The sequence below is a fragment of the Priapulus caudatus genome, unplaced genomic scaffold, assembly GCF_000485595.1.
Source record: "Priapulus caudatus unplaced genomic scaffold, Priapulus_caudatus-5.0.1 Scaffold938, whole genome shotgun sequence".
NCBI classification, from domain to species: Eukaryota; Metazoa; Priapulida; class Priapulimorpha; order Priapulimorphida; family Priapulidae; genus Priapulus; species Priapulus caudatus.
In genome coordinates this window covers 26,409-44,170 of record NW_014577999.1, presented here as the reverse complement: position 1 = coordinate 44,170, position 17,762 = coordinate 26,409, and the positions used below count along the sequence as shown (strand labels likewise).

Sequence of the window (17,762 nt, the reverse complement as noted above, 5' to 3'; positions counted from 1 at the left end):
ATTTGAGCTACTCACTTCAACACTCACGTTTTCAACTCCTAAAATGGCTTGCCCGTCAATTTCTACATCGAATGATTGCACACACGATTACGTCAGCTAAATTGCACTTTCGTCGGATAATTTATTGCGGCCTTATCGGTGCCTAAACTGCATCTCCTTTCTTTTCTAACATTGCCACTCATTTCTCGTCGGTAATTACACTCTCGCGTTGCCAGCACCGTGGGCCTTTACCCCCCCCCCCCCCCCACTTCCTCCTTTCCCGTCATCTGGCTTTTTCCTTCCTCCCGCCAACGCCACAGGCACTTGGTCGGTTATAATACAAATATAAATTGCCTAAATAAAGCCGAAATCAGATTTACTACCAAAGTCTTTAATGGTTCTCTAACTCCTCTTCGCTTTAATTATGCCGACAGATTTCTGTAAAGTGCCGTGCAAATTGCTTTCCTGCCAAGCACACATGTTACCGGACGCATACGCTGCCGCACCACTGACACCATAAATATATAGTTTGTATTTTATTTTTATATATTTATTTATTAATCTCCTGGGGGGGGAGGCGGTGTAAGTCGCATCGGGGTGGCACATGTGTTGTCTCCACGATTCGCCTGACATCTGTGATCGTAGTAGCCGCGGTCAGCGACCAAGTTTTGGAGAACATCTCAGCCAGTAGCTTTCACGTGTTGCCATCAATCATGAATCACAGCAGCAGCGAACTAGGATGGGTATCAAACAAAGGAGGGCCTGTTACGCGCCTAGGAGAGGAAACTTTGCTATACGTAATACACATGCAGAAATCAGTACATCGCACACACTACGCTCTCATACGGGTTCACTTGCACGATTGCTTGTTACATACATCCTGGCCTACTTGACAACGATTATAGCTTGAAGCTGGCAATAATGACTGGTATCCCTTCTTTTCATACCGTGGCACGGGTGATTTGTTTTAGCATAAACTCACTTTGTTACTGAGCTAAGGGTAGTTGTAAGGATACCTCTACACTCATAATGCCGAGAAATAAAATCTCGAGTGCGAAAGTTGTGTGTATACGTATCATTCAAACCTATATTAGCAGCGACTCTATAGAACGACCACGTGCATATAAAGGCCGGTTTTGGCGGTCCCTTGACGAGGCAATTACATAGCGAAGCAACGGTCACCTGTCACACAGGTCTCTCGTGGCGTTTGCCTTGATTGGATGTTACAATTTTGCCTGTACTTACTCACACGAATGCACGCATGGAGTGTCTGGCGTTGCCAAGGAAGTTGTTGTGCACTTGTAGATCGTGTTTAGAAATGGGTAGACTCGTGCCTCGACACTTAAGAAAGGCTACACTAGTGTCTCGACACTTTGGAATGCCCGAACTTGTATCATGATACTTAAAAATAGCAAGCCTTGGGAATGGGAAGTTTGCATGGCAGGGGTAGGGGCGTGTGGCTCATCCGCCCATCCCTCCAGTTACTAACATCTGCACAGCATAAACCCTGCAGCATATGACGGGCGACATTAGAGATGCTGGCTCGAGGTGGCGACTGTAATTCAGAGCTCCGCTAGGGCCTGACTTAAACACACACACGTGTTTGGACCTAGATACACAATCTAACCCTCCCCCCCCACCACAAAAAATACGACTGCAAATTTATGTAATCATCTGCTACAGAAGATCGTTTTTTAATCAGCGCTCAGTTTCACCCTTTTGATGTGATTCACTATATCGTATATACATAACAAAACGCACAGTTCATTGTAATTTCATGCATTTAATTTGTGATAAACGATAAAAGTTTTTTGTGTTGCGGCTATCGGTAAAATCTTATTTACTGTACTAGCTCACATTACCGTGGATACTACTAACATGCATGGTGCACAACATTGTACAATATGGAAAGATACGTCGTTATGCATCCATACAAACCAGAATGACACCTCACACACCGATTCACTGGGAATACAACTTATCATTTCCTTATCATATTATTCAAGACACGATAACTAGATCATATTAAAATAACAAACGTATATTCTCTGCAATAACTAGCAGTCATTACACAAAAGGATTTTATACATGCCAGTACTGTTTGCAGAATTCCATACACACTGAACCATTGCCAGTAACAAGATGAAAACCACACAATCTGCCATTTCAAAAAAATATTGATGTGCACGACAGATGCATGTCCTTCCTACAAACACATTGACGTCAGGCTCTTAACCAATTCCATCACTTATCAACGTATAGATCTCTACAACTTCCATCAAATTCCGAGATTACATATTATTTTCGATGTGTACATTAAATTAATTTAGATTAATTAATCCAAATTCATTTACAACTAGTTTGCTCTGCAGGAGAGCAGCCTGTGTCAACCCAGACCTTACACACTTCATGGAAGTGCAGTGCACTGCTGGAGATAATTGACATCACATAGACACACCTGTACAGGTGAGTGCATGCAGCTACCTGCATGTTGATCGATGGATCGTAGAGCTTCACATAGACACACCTGTACAGGTGAGTGCATTCAGCTACCTGCATGTTGATCGATGGATCGTAGGGCTTCACATAGACACACCTGTATAGGTGAGTGCATTCAGCTACCTGCATGTTGATAGATGGATCGTAGAGCTTCACATAGACACACCTGTACAGGTGAGTGCATTCAGCTACCTGCATGTTGATAGATGGATCGTAGAGCTTCACATAGACACACCTGTACAGGTGAGTGCATTCAGCTACCTGCATGTTGATCGATGGCATTGCAGGGCTTCACATAGATCCACAATCACCTCATCTATATCACGGAAAGTCGTGGCTCTGCGACACTCAGCCTAATCGCGTTGAATGGCATCCTCAGCAGGAGTATTCACAGGCGAGCAGTACTTTAGACACACTGCAACACAACAGTCGATGTGTTAATAGTATCTTCTATGTTCATTAGTCGAAATAATAATTGTAAAACACACAAGTTTATAAAATGTTAATTTACTTTGAATACAAGCATACAAGTCATGCCATGCCATGCCGCGATGTTATGAAAAAAACTTTACTTTATACAGTTTCACCAAAGAGTTACATTGAAGTTAATTTTTTATAAGAAACCATTTATATATATATTCTATCTTAAGAAATTTGTATGCTATAAGAAATATTTGCTAATGGTTTGTTTACTGTACGCTAGAAACTACGATGCTCGTAAGTCGAGTCCTGACAAATAACAAAGTGGTTTTTGCTCCATGGGAATGCAAGCAGCTCCTACACTGGCCTGCTCTCTTACAAGCCTCCAAGATCTATATCCTGGAATGATACCAGACAAACACTGACATAAATAAGACACCCTGGGTAATGCCGCTGCACTAACACTAACAACAGAGATGCAAGCAACGACAAATGGGTTGCATTTAGCCCGCGCACACACGTGGTAATATTTTTACTCAAGTAAAATGAACTGCATCGCGTCCAAATACTCAATGAAAATCCAGCGCAGTCAACACGTGAAGTAGATATTTGACAGCATGCAAACAATAATACTCCAACGAAAATCCGCCGCACACGTGTAGTATTTTGACGGCATTGCAGTCATTTTACTGATAGTAAAATTACTCTAACGTGTGCGCGGTCATGGGGCTTTCTGTCCAACATTACGCTACTGGAGTAATACTTGACGATTGCGCCGTGAAAAGACACATTTCCAAGTGTTTGGAGCACCCTCGTCTTGCAGGAAACTCGCTGTTGAAATGATAACCGCTTCACCGAATTGCAATCTGAGCTTGTCCTTCAGTTGATCACGAACCTTGAAAAGCAACGAATCATGAACGTTATAGACATGAAACCACGAACCACTGCATTGCGAATCGTTGCTCTGTGCACCTGGCAGATGCATAAGGGAGAGAAGATACGGGCATGGGAAGGAGGAAAGATTGAGAGGAGTTGTTAGAGTGGGTGTACCAACAGTCACGTATGCTGGAGGAAATACTAACAGATATGCAGAGGAGAATACCTGACCAAACACAGATGTGTATCAAGGATGTTGATATGAAATACTTAACATTACTGAACTGATGTGTATGAGGGATGAATGACTGATGTGTATGATAGAATGAATGACTGGTGTGTATGAAGGAATACATGACTGATGTGTATGAGAGAATGAATGACTGATGTGTATGAGGGAATACATGACTGATGTGTATGAGGGAGTACATGGCTGGTGTGTATGGGGGAATGAATGACTGGTGTGTATGAGAGAATGAATGACTGATGTGTATGAGGGAATACATGACTGGTGTGTACGAGGGAATAGTATAGTAGGGAATATTTTTTATCCTATATTTGGTAACACTGCCCATATTATTCCCCTCTCGTGAGTTAAGTTGGTGTAACACTGAGCAGTGATAGCGTGTTGCTATGGCTCACCCCCTGCAATCCCCCTACAGGAAAACATAATATAAAAAAACTCCAGATAGAAATAAATCAAGGCAGCCAAGTTACAATGGTGGTGCCCTCTATAGTATAGAATAGATGACCGATGTGTATGAGGGAATAGATGACTAATGTTTATGAGAGAATACATGACTCGTGTGTACGGAGGAATACTTGACTGATGTGTGTGAGGGAATACGTGACTCGTGTGTAGAGAATTATGTCACCGACGCATGCATGCAGAGCACCTGAGTCATATGCGCTTCGTATTGCCCGATGTTTCCCGTCACCAACTCGGCTGCCTTTCCCAGTCCTGCTATCATAGCTGTGTTCTCGGTTCCCGGACGAAAGCCCCTCTCCTGACCTCCGCCGAACATAGCGGGATGCAATGGCGTGTTTTCTCCCGGTGACCTTACATACAGCGCACCGATGCGCGGACCGTAGAACTGAAATCAGCAAGGAACACTGTGGCGTACGCAGGACCGAGCAAAATTCTGCAGCTAGCGTATGCACCTAACTGACGAGTGACACAAATCAGGGGAACAGGGGGCCGTTGTCAGAAACATGGTAGCGTTAATGCTAATGTTAATGCTAATTTTATTTCTGACAACGTGCCCCAGGTTTGCTGGCAAGTCAATGTGAGGCAAGCCCATTTAGGTCTCTACAAAATACGTAGATCTACAAGCCGCAAATCTTGCTAATGTTTACAATATTTAATAATGATATCTCTGAATGGAATAATATTAGTGATCCAAAACTAGCCAAATATAGCACCCGACACATAAAGCACAGTTGGGAACTTTCACTAATGTTATCGACTCATTGCTCAGACATTTCTCTATCTGAATATTTTTTCCATTCCCAGATGCAGCTATGTACCTTGTGGCCAACGATCGTCATATAGTCGACCTGCAGATCTGCAACACTGACAGGCACCTTGCCGAATGCTTGTGCTGCATCGGAGTGAAGGAGGATCCTATGGGGCAGCCTCCGTTCAAGTTGCTTCACGCGAGTGACAACTTCCGCAACGGGCTGCGTATCAAACATAGCTGCACATGTAGCGTATCAAACATAGCTGCACATGTAGCGTATCAAACATAGCTGCACATGTAGCGTATATGCTTAGTAAGAGACCACATGCTTCCCTCTGATGCTGCAATTTAAGACTAACACTTCTACGTATTACAACACGTGTTGGCATGCAGCATGGGCAAGAAGCGACAGACGCCACTAGTTTTTATCCGTATTTGATGCAGAGATAATGAACAATTGATGAGAGGGAATGCAAAGGAAGCAGCAACAAGTATGGCAGATGTAGAGACACTAGAGGATAGAGAGATGCGCATTGTCCACACAATCAAACACAGGCATCCCGGCACAGCTTCAAAATCAACGTGCGCCTCGCCTCTGCGATTGAATATTAGACAGGCTTTGAATATGAAGTGCAACTATACGGTGGGAATGGCTTCACACACCTGCATGGCTCCCGTCTCGTTGTTGGCCAACATCAAGCTGATGAGCACCGTGTTCTCCCGGATGCTGTCAATAACATCTTCTACGCTGACCTGACCCGAATCTTTTGCGATGGAAATGTACGTCGCCTCTGAGTTTCAATATAAATGAACGGTAGATTAACATCCGTCACTACCTGCGAGTACTATAACTATACTATAGGATGGCATCAATACGGTAATGTTCATTAATAACTAATACACACACACACACACACACACACACATATATATATATATATATATAGACCGAGAGAGGAAGGTAATCTTCTTTTAACGATTCGTGTATTCGAGCGATACAGCCATTATTCATGTAGCATCCTCTCAGCCATATATTAGGCCTACTCGGTTCCACTGTTACTTGCCAAATGTTCGAGGCAAAAGCTTTCCATGTACATGTACATATGAGTAGAACATCGTGAGAGGCCCCTTCACGACTATATTACAGATATGGGTTTAGTTGATAACCATTAGAACACTCTAACAAAAACACTAACCGCTAAAAGCGTTGAATATAAACAAACAAACGGGTTGAATATTCTTGACTTTCCGCCGTATGCTTTTTGATAAAACCTCCACGTGTGGATATTTTTTACAACAACCACACGAACTAATGAAATCCACAACTATTCGCTAAAGGTACCAACGACCAAATTAGGTATGATATGTTATATTAATTGCACTTACAAACAGTGGACTATCATTCTTTTCTTTTTTCGAAAAATCGAAAAACGCACAATATACATTTAGATAATAAGATATAATATATTCAATGTATAGTATATTTACTATAAAATTGATTACATAAGCGTATTACACAGAACAGGTCTTTATGCAGGCAGTACTTTATTCTGCCTGCTATATTTAAATTCACTGGGAAATCGGAGCTGACAGCTGTTGAATGTTTTCATAAAATGCCATATTCGAAATGAAATTAAATATTTAGCGAAAACACACCGGGTGCGCTCCCCTACCAAAAAACGCGCATGAAACTCACGAGGCTATATTTGCTCGGAATGTTTATCTAATGGATGCTTAGGGAATGCATTTGATTTCGTGTTAAAATAAACAGGATGCCGATCTTGGACGTCAGATAAAGTTCCGTCTATAATGTTTCTGTAGATTTTTTTTATTCATATTCTTCACCAGTGTTTTTAAGCGCTTGCTCTTCGTCGGACACATCACGTGGAACACAGATCACACACAACTAACAACGTTTTTTGCAATTCAGGGTGTGATCTCGTATTAGCCGCAAAACCTTTCGCTAGAAATAAGATCACAGCTTTCGATGTATCCACATTCTCCGCACGCAGAGCTTACAAGCCTTGGTTATCGGCGTAAGCGCCCACCAGGTAGCAGCACCTTCCTATCTGGAGCAAAACTGCAAGTGACGGGGTGGAACGCGAGGGCATAAAGTAGATGTTTTGTACCCTACATGCTAGGGCGCTCTCCTAATTATAAAGACAGGTCTACTGATAAAAGTTTATTAGGGAAATCTATTCTGAAATACCCTTTAACCATTTTAAATGCATATTCATCACAAAATATAACTCCTCTAGTGAGATATTGCGCACGCGCTAACACACTAACGTAGTCAGATTGTGTACTGGCTTGTATACGCAGCGGGGACCTTACATGCAAGGTCTTCCTCCTATTTCTTAAATGATGTTTACTGATGTAATATTATCATATAAATCTATGCTAGGATAACTCCTCTTTATTTTAAATGCATAATCTTTGCAAAATACGATTGCTCACGGGAGGTATTGCGCATGCGCACGCACCGTGTTAGGCGTGCAGTGCCGTCTGAAGCAAACTTCATAATATAGCTTGCTGAGGGGGAGAGGGGATGGGAGACTAAGGAAAGGCGGCAGAGAAGATAGCTGGGGAGCCAAGTAGAAAAAGAAGGAAGCTGAGCCGAGGGACAGCTAGGGAGGCCCAAGGGGAAGGACGCGAAGGCATAGAGTAGGTGTTTGTACGCCTACCATATGCTAGGCGCCGTCTCCTAATTATAAACATAGGTCTACGTGATAAGTTTATTTAGGGAAATGCTATGCTGAGATGATCTTATCCGCTAAATGTTCCATTTTAATATTGTATATGTTCATCACACAAAGATAGCAACTCCTTGGTTATGCCAATATTGCGCTTCGCCTCAATTACTAGGCCACTAACTCCCGCCGCAGCACAGATTGTGCAGCGGGCGTGTACGAGGGGGGGGGGGGGCTCCAGGGCGGTCGCGACCCCCTGCTCGCGCAGAAAAACGCATCTAAGGCGGTCTAATTTCAGCACCCCCCCTTGCCGTGCTCGCCAAGGTTGGGTTACGGTTTAGGACCCCCCCCCCCCGCACCCTGGTACAAATCTGTGACGACCGCCCGTCTGTGCTGCGCTGGATAGCACAGCGGGAACCTTATATGCAATGTTCTCCTCCGCCCTCTCCATTGGCCTCCAGCCCCCGTCAGCTCGCTCCGACTACATTAACGGCCTCCGCGACCGAAATAATTCTTTTGTTTACGTATTTTAGTAATGCCTAAAACAATTAAACGATGGTATAGTGCCGATTGTATTACCTATAGGCATAGATATTGCCATTAAAGAAGAGAAAAAACAAGACAAGGCGCCGTGCCCAAGCACTCGTTAAGTTACTAAATAGCACCCTGTACTATAGTGTTGCCGCGTTAAATATTTGCTTATGATGGGGGCCTGAAGCCACCTATATAGAATTTTTAAAATAGTGTATATGATGGAGGCGCCCAAGGGCCCACAATATAGTCTTTGTTATTGACGGAGGCCTAATTAAGGCCACCTATATAGTATTGTAAAAATAGAACGGTGGTATGATGGGGGCCCAAGGCCACTAGTATAGTATGGATGCCGCCGCCCGGGGCCTAAGGCCAGCCTAATAATAGAATCTTCATAATAATGGTATGATGGGCGGCCCAAGCCACTATATAGTAATTGCTTTGGCGCGGGGGCCTAAGACTACCTATACTCAGTATTGTAATATAGAATGGTTTATCGATGGAGCCCCAAGGGCACATAGATAGTCATTGTATCATGCGGTGGCGCATCAGCTAAATGCATCTATATAGTTGTGAGTATAGCGTATGTCTGGGGCAGCCCATTCAAGGGCCAGCATATATACTGTATTGGTGTATGCAAGGGGGCCTAAGGCCCTTCCCTATATAATTATAGTAGTGTGTGGTAAGCCTTGCGTTGCTTGTAAGCTATATACGCCTCCAGCCAAAGCAAAGTGGCTGCATCACTTGCCACCAGTGTATTATTGCGCCACTGTGGGGCCCGAGGCCCTAGGCACCAGCTTGGATGATGATATCTGTCGCCTGCGAAAACTCGTGTCACGGATAGAGTAGGGTGGCGCTGGCTGCGCATTGCTAACTTGGATGTTTATTAATTGCTATCTGCGCTAATGAGAGGCAAAGTCCGTAGTCCTACAAAGTAAGTATAGCGTAGGCAGGAAGTAGACAAAAACACGTAATGCCTACGCACATGGCCGAAATCGCAGAAAACCTTACATTTATCGTAAGACGTTTTTGGCAAAGTTGCCCACGGAAAAAAAGTTTACGCTATTTGAGGAGGTAACCTTCGCTTCACAGCTTTACTATATTAGTGATATAAATATATATATATTATACCCAAGGAACCATTACCCATGATGTCATAACGCCGGCAGCGTAAAATGCTTAAAGGAGAGTTTACCTCTGCTAGTTCTAGGGTTATTTTCAGCTAATTTAGGTTATAATTAGGTTAGCATAAAAAAGCTTTCATGGCGTTCAATACACCATTAGAAATATTTTTTTTTAATGTTTTAAAACTAACGACTACAGTTTGAATTCGCAACGAGCGGTGGCGCCACTCAACAGCACACGATCTGATAAGTTTGCGCCAAGTAACCACTTTCAGGAAGGGCTACAGCACGAGGGTGTTTCTTATTTATTCATTTTAAAAGCCAAAAGATTGTAAAATCTTATAGAACGCACATATAATATGGCATGAATATTTGTCCTAATGAATAATAGCGTTCGAGTTAAATGGGCATTTAGGTATAAATATACATTGCACTTTTGCTGATTAGCCACGCCTAACCCTAAGCTGCTATGCGCATTAGGACCCAGTCTGAGTACTACCAGAAAACAATCTCTCAACATCGTTCTAGCTCACCAGCTGCGTGAACTCGAAGGCGTACCTTTCATGGCCACTTACAGCGCTTCTACGCATGTTCGCCTTGCGAAATTCAGTATATCTCTCTTTGTCATATAATAGTCGGCTGCGACGCAATTCGTTGAAGAAGCCAGCAATCTCCAGCGGCAGGTTGCCAAGGTGATACGGCAAACAGGACGACGAGGCTGCGGCGATTCTTTTCGTGTACTACGGAGGTGTGGTATGCGTGGGTTTATCTCCGATTCGGATTATCGTGAATGAAATTTCGTTTGCATCAACTTTCGCGACTGGTCATCGATAGCGACACGCCGAAGACCTCCTTTTCTTTCTCTTTTTCTTCTTCTTTTGTCTAGTTTTTCTTGACTATTGTTTTTTTTGCAACTCGGGACAGTCAACATGCCACACACGGCACTGCAGATAAGCTGTTTGCCTCGCGTCGCTGTCACTCCTGTCGGTAATTGACAGTTCACTCGATGCTGTGTGCGTGTGTGTGTGTGTGCTGTGTGTGTGTGTGTGCTTGCTGTGTGTGTGTGGTGTGTGCTGACGCGACATGTCGTGTATGTGTGTTGGTGTCGCGCGAGTATGTGTGCGTGCGCTCCGTGGTATATGTGTGCGTGGGTGCGTTGCGCGTGCGTACACCGCGCGCGTCCGTGCCGGTTAGGCGTGCGTGTGTCACACACGGTACCGACGACAGGCACTACCAACGCACGTCGTGTTTACCAGACGGGACGCGTCCTATAACGCCAGCAGTGCAGTGGAGTTATAGCTCCTTCAGATACTAACGACAATTGATACTAGGTGAGTGGTGAACCGCCCGTCGGTCTGCAACAAACCTTGTACTGTGGCGACTGAATGTTCTGCTTACGACGCCTCGTCTGCCGGCTCCTGGCTTCAGTATCCGCACTTACTCCTACTAGAGGCAGCGTGCGAGCTGTGCTGGCCTGTGATGATGCAGTTGGGCGGGGGTGGGTGGGGATGGGAGGTGCGTTTACAAGTCGGAAGCTGCCTCGAGCAGCGTGGGCAGGCCCACAGGACAGGCACGAGGCACTTGGAGCCGTTTCCAATAAAAGTATACAAATGCTAAATAAATACGACAATCGATTTACTACCGAGTCTTAATGTTTCTCTACTCGCTCTTCACCTTATTATTGCCGACAATTTCGCTGTGAATGCTCGTGCAAATGCTCGCTCATGGCAACACACATGTACACCCGCACGCGCCACGCCTGCGCCCGCCCACAACGTGACAGCACTCTAAAATATATAGTAATAATGAAATAAAAATATTATAAATAATAAAAATACAAACTATATATTTAGGTGTCAGTGTGCGGCAGCGTGCATGCGCCGTGTAGCATGTGTGTTGGCAGGATAAGCCATTTGCACGGCACTTACAGAAATTGTCGGCTAATTAATAGGCGAAAGAGGAGTAAGAGAACCATTAAAGACTTGTGGTAGTAAATCGATTTCGGCATTTATTTAAGGATTTTATTTGTATTATAAACCGATCCAAGTGCGTGTGGCGTTGGCGCGGAGGAAGGAAAAAAAAAGGCCAGATGACGGGAAAGGAGGAGTGGGGGGGGGGGGGGTAAGGCCCACGTGCTGGGCACGCGAGATGCAATTACCAGATGAAATGAGTGCAATTTAGAAAAGAAAGGAGATCAGTTTACCGCGCACCGATAAGGCCGCATTAAATTAATCCGACGAAGTAGCAATTTAGTCCTGACGTAATGTGTGTGCATCATTCGATGTAGAAATTGGAACGCGCAGCCATTTAGTGAGTTGAAACGTGAGTGTGAGTGAGTAGCTAAATGTCTCTTCTTTAGAGTGAGTCGAATCGGAATGTGTCCGAGTTTCTAAAACACTGTCAGCCTATCCAGTGACACTGCATACCGTCACCAAACGCGACCTCCGATCGTCTCTCATGTTGTGCTATGCGCAATTGCTACCGCTTCCTGTTCTCCCCCCTGTGTTCCATGCCGCCGTGGAAGATTGTGGCGTACGCGCGCGCGTGTGGAGGAGGGGGGGGGGTGGCGCACATTTTGCCGGGTTCTTACTCGGGTTCCCGCGCTCGTTTCTCCCCTTACGTTTGCTCAGGGCATATGGGTGGGGGGGGGGAGGCGGTGTAACAGTCGCATCGGGGGTTGGCACCATGTTGTTGTTCTCGCACGATTTCGGCCTGACATCTGTGAATCCGTGGAGTAAGCCGCGGTCACGACGCAAGTTTTTGAGGAACATCTGCAAGCCAGTAGCTTTCACGGTGTTGCCATCGACATCATGAATCACAGCAAGCGGGCGAACTAGGATGGGTATTCAAACAAGGAGGGCGCTGATTGCGCGGCCTAGGGCAGAGGGAAGACTTTGCTTATACGTAATATCACACATGCAGAAATCAGTACATTCGGCATACACTACGCTCTCATACGGGTTCACTTTTTGGCACGATTGCCTTGGTTACATACATCCTGGACCTAACTTAGCACGATTTATAGGCTTGAGCTGGCCAAATAATGACTGGTCCCTTCTTTTTCAATACCGTGGCACGGGTGATTCTGTTTTAGCCATTAAACTCACTTTGGTTAGCTGACAGCTAAGAGGTATGTGTAAGGCATAACCTCTACACTCATAATGCTTGAGAAAATAGAAATCTCGAGTGCGCCAAGTTGTGTGTATACGTATAGTCAACGCTATATTAAGCCAGGCGACTCTATAGAACGACGCAACGTGCTATTAAAGGGCCCGTTTGGCAGTCCCAGACGAGGCAATTTACATTAGCAGCGAAGGCAACGGTCACTGTCACAGCAGGTCTCTCGTGGCGTTTGCCTTGACTTGGATGTTTACAATTTTGCCCTGTACTTTACTCACACGAATGCAGACGCATGGAGTGTCTGGCCGTTCTGCCAGGCAAGGTTGTTGTGTGCACCTTTGTAGCATCGTGTTTAGAAATGGGTAGGACTCGTGGCCTCTCGACACTTAAGAAAGGCTACACTAGTGTCTCGATCACTGTTGGAATGCCCGAACTGCTGTATTCATGATACTTAAGAAAATAGGCAAGCCTTGGGAATGGGCAAGTTTGCATTGGCAAGGGTAGGAAGGCGTGTGCGCTCATCGCCCATCCCTGCCAGTTCTAACATTCTGCACAGCAATAACCTGCAGCAGTTAGACGCGCGCGACACTTAGAGATGCTGGCTCGACGGTTGGCGACGTGTACATTCAGAGCTCCGCTAGGGCGCCCGACTTAAACACAACCAACGTGTTTGGACTAGATACAGCAATCTACGCCTCCCCCCCCACCACAAAAATACGACTGCGGCAAATTTATGTAATCATCTGGCTACAGAAGCATCGTTTTTTTAATCAGGCGCTCAGTTTCACCCTTTTGATGTGATTCACTTATATTGCGTATATTACATACAAAACGACACAGTTTCATTGTAATTTCATGCATTTATTACAGTTTGTGATAAAACGATAAAAGTTTTTTGTTGTTGCGGCTATCGGTAAATACTTATTTACTTGGTACTAGCTCACATTACCGTGTGATACTAATAAACATGCATGGCGGCCCCAACACATTGTACAATATGGAAAAGATACGTCTGTTATGCCATCCCATAGCAAACCAGAATGACAGCCTCTACACCGATTCTGTACTGGGAAATTACAACTTATCATTTCTTATCATATTATTCAAGCACGATAACTAGATCATATTAATAACTAAACGTATATTCTCTGCATAACTAGCAGTCATTACACAAAGGTTTTTATCATGCCAGCTCACTGTTTTGCAGAATTCCATACACACTGACCATTGGCAGTTAATCAGATGATAAACCACACAATCTGCCATTCTTCAAAAAAAATATTGATTAGTAGGCACGAACAGATGTCAATGTCGCTTCCTAGCAAACACATTGACGTCAGGCTCTCTAACCAATTCCATCAACTTTATCCAACGTATAGCATCTCTAGCAACTGTCCATCAAATTCCGAGATACATATTATTTTCGATTGTGTACATTAATTATATGTTAATTATATTAATCAAATTCATTTACAACTAGTGTTGCCCCTCTGCAGGAGAGCAGCCTGTGTCAACGACCAGGACTTACACACTTCATGGAAGTGGTGGCAGTGGGCCACTGCTGGAGCATAATTGACATTCACAATAAGACACACGCTTGTACAGGTGAGTGTAGATGCAGCTACCTGCAATGATGTATCGATGGATCGTAGAGCTTCCACATAGACACATCTTGCTACAGCGTGAAGCTGCCATTCAGCTTAGCCTCAATGTGATCGATGGATCGGTAGGGCTTCACATAGACGACACACCTGTATAGGTGAGTGCAGTTCAGCTACCTGCCATGTTGATTAGATGGATCGGAGAGCTTCAACATTAGACCACACCTGTACAGGTGAGTGCAATTCAGCTACCTGCATGTTGATCCGATGGATCGTAGCAGCGCGTATTACATAGACACACCTGTTATAGGTAGTGCATTCAGCTACCTGCCATTGTTTGATTGATGATCGTACAAGAGCTTCACATAGACACACCATGTATAGGTTAAGTGCTCTCAGCTACCTGCATGTTGATCCGAGTGGATCGTAGGGCCCTTACACATTAGACACACCTGTACAGGTGAGTGCATTCAGCTACCTGCATGTTGATCGATGCATCGTAGAGCTTCACATAGACACACCTGTACAGGTGAGTGCATTCAGCTACCTGCATGTTGATCGATGGATTGCAGGGCTTCACATAGATCCACAATCACCTCATCTATATCACGGAAAGTCGTGGCTCTGCCGACACTCAGCCTAATCGCGTTGATGGCATCCTCAGCAGGTATTCCACAGGCGAGCAGTACTTTAGACACACTGCAAACAACAGTCGATGTTAATAGTATCTTCTATGTTCATTAGTCGAAAATAATAATTGTAAAACACACAAGTTTATAAAATGTTAATTTACTTTGAATACAAGCATACAATGTCATGCCATGCCATGCCGCGATTTTATGAAAAAAACTTTACTTTATACAGTTTCACAAAGAGTTACATTGAAGTTAATTTTTATAAGAAACCATTTATATAATATATCTATCTTAAGAAATTTGATGCTATAAGAAATATTTGCTAATGGGTTTGTTACTGTACGCTAGAAACTACGTCTCGTAAGTCGAGTCCTGACAAATAACAAGTGGTTCTTGCCTCCCATGGGAATGGCAAGCAGCTCCTACACTGGCCTGCAGTCTCTTACAAGCTCCCAAGATCTTATATCCTGGAATGATACCAGACAAACACTGACATAAATAAGACACCCTGGTAAATGCCGTGCACTAACACCTACAACAGAAATGCAACAACGAAAATGGGTGCATTAAGCCCGGCACACACGTGAGTAATTTTACTCAAGTAAAATGATGCATGCGTCAAAATACTCAATGAAAATCCGCCGCACACGTGAGTATTTTGACGCATGCAACAAAATACTCAACGAAAATCCGCCGCACACGTGAGTATTTTGACGCATGCATCATTTTACTTGAGTAAAATTACTCACGTGTGCGCCAGGCTTTATGTCAACATTACGCTAGGGAGTATACCTTGACGATTGCGCCCGTGAAAAGACACATTGCAAGTGTTTGGGAGCACCCTCGTCTTGGCAGGAAACTCGCTGTTGAATGTAACCGCTTCACCGAATTGCAATCTGAGCTTGTCCTTCAGTTGATCACGAACCTTGAAAAGCAACGAATCATGAACGTTATAGACATGAAACCACGAACCACTGCATTGCGAATCGTTGCTCTGTGGCACCTGGCAGATGCATAAGGGAGAGAAAGATACGGGCATGGGAAGGAGGAAAGATGTGAGAGGGTTGTGTAAGAGGTGGTGTAACCAACAGTCACGTATGCTGGAGGAAATACCTAACAGATATGCAGAGGAGAATACCTGACCAAACACAGATGTGTATCAAGGAATTGAATATGAAATACTTAACATTACTGAACTGATGTGTATGAGGGGATGAATGACTGATGTGTATGATAGAATGAATGACTGGTGTGTATGAAGGAATACATGACTGATGTGTATGAGGGAATGAATGACTGATGTGTATGGGGGAGTGAATGACTGATGTGTATGAGGGAATAAATGACTGATGTGTATGAGGGAATACATGACTGATGTGTATGAGGGAGTACATGGCTGGTGTGTATGGGGGAATGAATGACTGATGTGTATGAGGGAATAAATGACTGATGTGTATGAGGGAATACATGACTGGTTGTTACAGGGAATATATAGTAGGAATATTTTTTATCACTATATTGGTAAACACTGCCCATATTATTCCTCTCGCTTGAGTTAAGTTGGTGTAACACTGAGCAGTGATGGCGTTTTGCTATGGCTACCCCTGCAATTCCCCTACAGGAAAACATAAATATAAAAAACTCCAGATAGAATAAATCAAGGCAGCCAAGTTACAATGGTGGTGCCCTCTATAGTATAGAATAGATGACCGATGTGTATGAGGGAATAGATGGACTAATGTTTATGAGAGAATACATGACTCGTGTGTACCGGAGGAATACTTGACTGATGTGTGTGAGGGAATACGTATCGTGCTGTAGAGATTATGTCACCGACGCATGCATGCAGAGCACCTGAGTCATATGCGCTTCGTAATTGCCCGATGTTTCCCGTCACCAACTCTGGCTGCCTTTCCAGTCCTGCTATCATAGCTGTGTTCTCGGTTCCCGACGAAAGCCCCTCTCCTGACCTCCGCCGAACATAGCGGGATGCAATGGCGTGTTTCTCCGTGACCTTACAACAGCGCACCGATGCGCGGACCGTAGAACTGAAATCAGCAAGGAACCTGTGGCGTACGGCAGGACCGAGCAAAAATCTGCAGCTAGCGTTGCACACTAACTCGACGATGTACACAAATCAGGGGAAACAGGGGCCGTTGTCAGAAACATGGTAGCGTTAATGCTAAAATGTTAATGCTAATTTATTTCTGACAACGTGCCCAGGTTTGCTGGCAAGTCAATGTGAGGCAAGCCCATTTAGTCTCTACAAAATACGTAGATCTACAAGCCCGCAAATCTTGCTAATGTTTACATATTTAATAATGATACTCTGATGGAATAATATTAGTGATCAAAAACTAGCCAAATATAGCACCGACACATAAAGCACAGTTGGGACTTTCACTAATGTTATCGACTCATTGCTCAGACATTTTTCTATCTGAATATTTTTTCCATTCCAGATGCAGCTATGGCCTTGTGGCCAACGATCGTCATATAGTCGACCTGCAGATCTGCAACACTGACAGGCATCCTTGCGAATGCTGTGCTCTAGCTCGCAGTGAAGAGGATCCTATGGGCCAGCCTCCGCTTCAAGTTGCTTCACCCGAGTGACAACTTCCGCAACGGGCTGCGTCATCAAACATAGTGCACATGTAGCGTACAAACATAGCTGCACATGTGCGTATATGCTAGTAAGAGAGACCATCTGTTTCTCTTGATGCTGCACCAATTTAAGACTAACACTTCTAGTATTAAAACGTTGTTTGGCATGCAGCATGGCGACAAGAACCGGCAGACGGCCACTAGTTTTTATCGTATTTAATGC

At 44.2% G+C, this 17,762-nt stretch overlaps 2 protein-coding genes across 2 annotated transcripts in view; both read right to left on the bottom strand.

The window, feature by feature from the left end:
- Positions 1-2,853: 2,853 nt before the first annotated feature.
- The window catches only part of LOC106814529 (selenocysteine lyase-like), a gene marked incomplete in the record, with an annotated part of 27,043 nt that continues 12,134 nt past the window's right edge, over positions 2,854-17,762 (bottom strand). Inside the window, 6 exon segments of the mRNA XM_014818844.1 lie at positions 2,854-2,893; positions 3,278-3,297; positions 3,662-3,793; positions 4,671-4,868; positions 5,302-5,454; positions 5,898-6,025. Of these exon segments, the coding sequence (XP_014674330.1) occupies positions 2,854-2,893; positions 3,278-3,297; positions 3,662-3,793; positions 4,671-4,868; positions 5,302-5,454; positions 5,898-6,025 (671 nt within the window).
- On the bottom strand, positions 14,750-16,856 carry LOC106814531 (selenocysteine lyase-like). The gene is made up of 4 exons (XM_014818846.1): positions 16,790-16,856; positions 15,728-15,860; positions 15,333-15,402; positions 14,750-14,999 (listed from the first exon to the last, which is right to left on the bottom strand). Exons 1-4 carry the CDS (start codon positions 16,796-16,798, stop codon positions 14,840-14,842), a joined length of 372 nt encoding a protein of 123 aa, XP_014674332.1. The 5' UTR covers positions 16,799-16,856; the 3' UTR covers positions 14,750-14,839.

Bases quoted from the DNA above. Each gene is read 5' to 3' on its own strand.
- LOC106814531 (XM_014818846.1), bottom strand. The intron at 15,403-15,727 runs GTATACTCCCTA...GTATCATTCCAG, and splicing joins TCACGGGCGCAATCGTCAAG to GATATAAGATCTTGGGAGCT. The intron at 15,000-15,332 runs GCAAGAACCACT...TGTTGTTTGCAG, and splicing joins GCTTGCCATTCCCATGGGAG to TGTGTCTAAAGTACTGCTCG.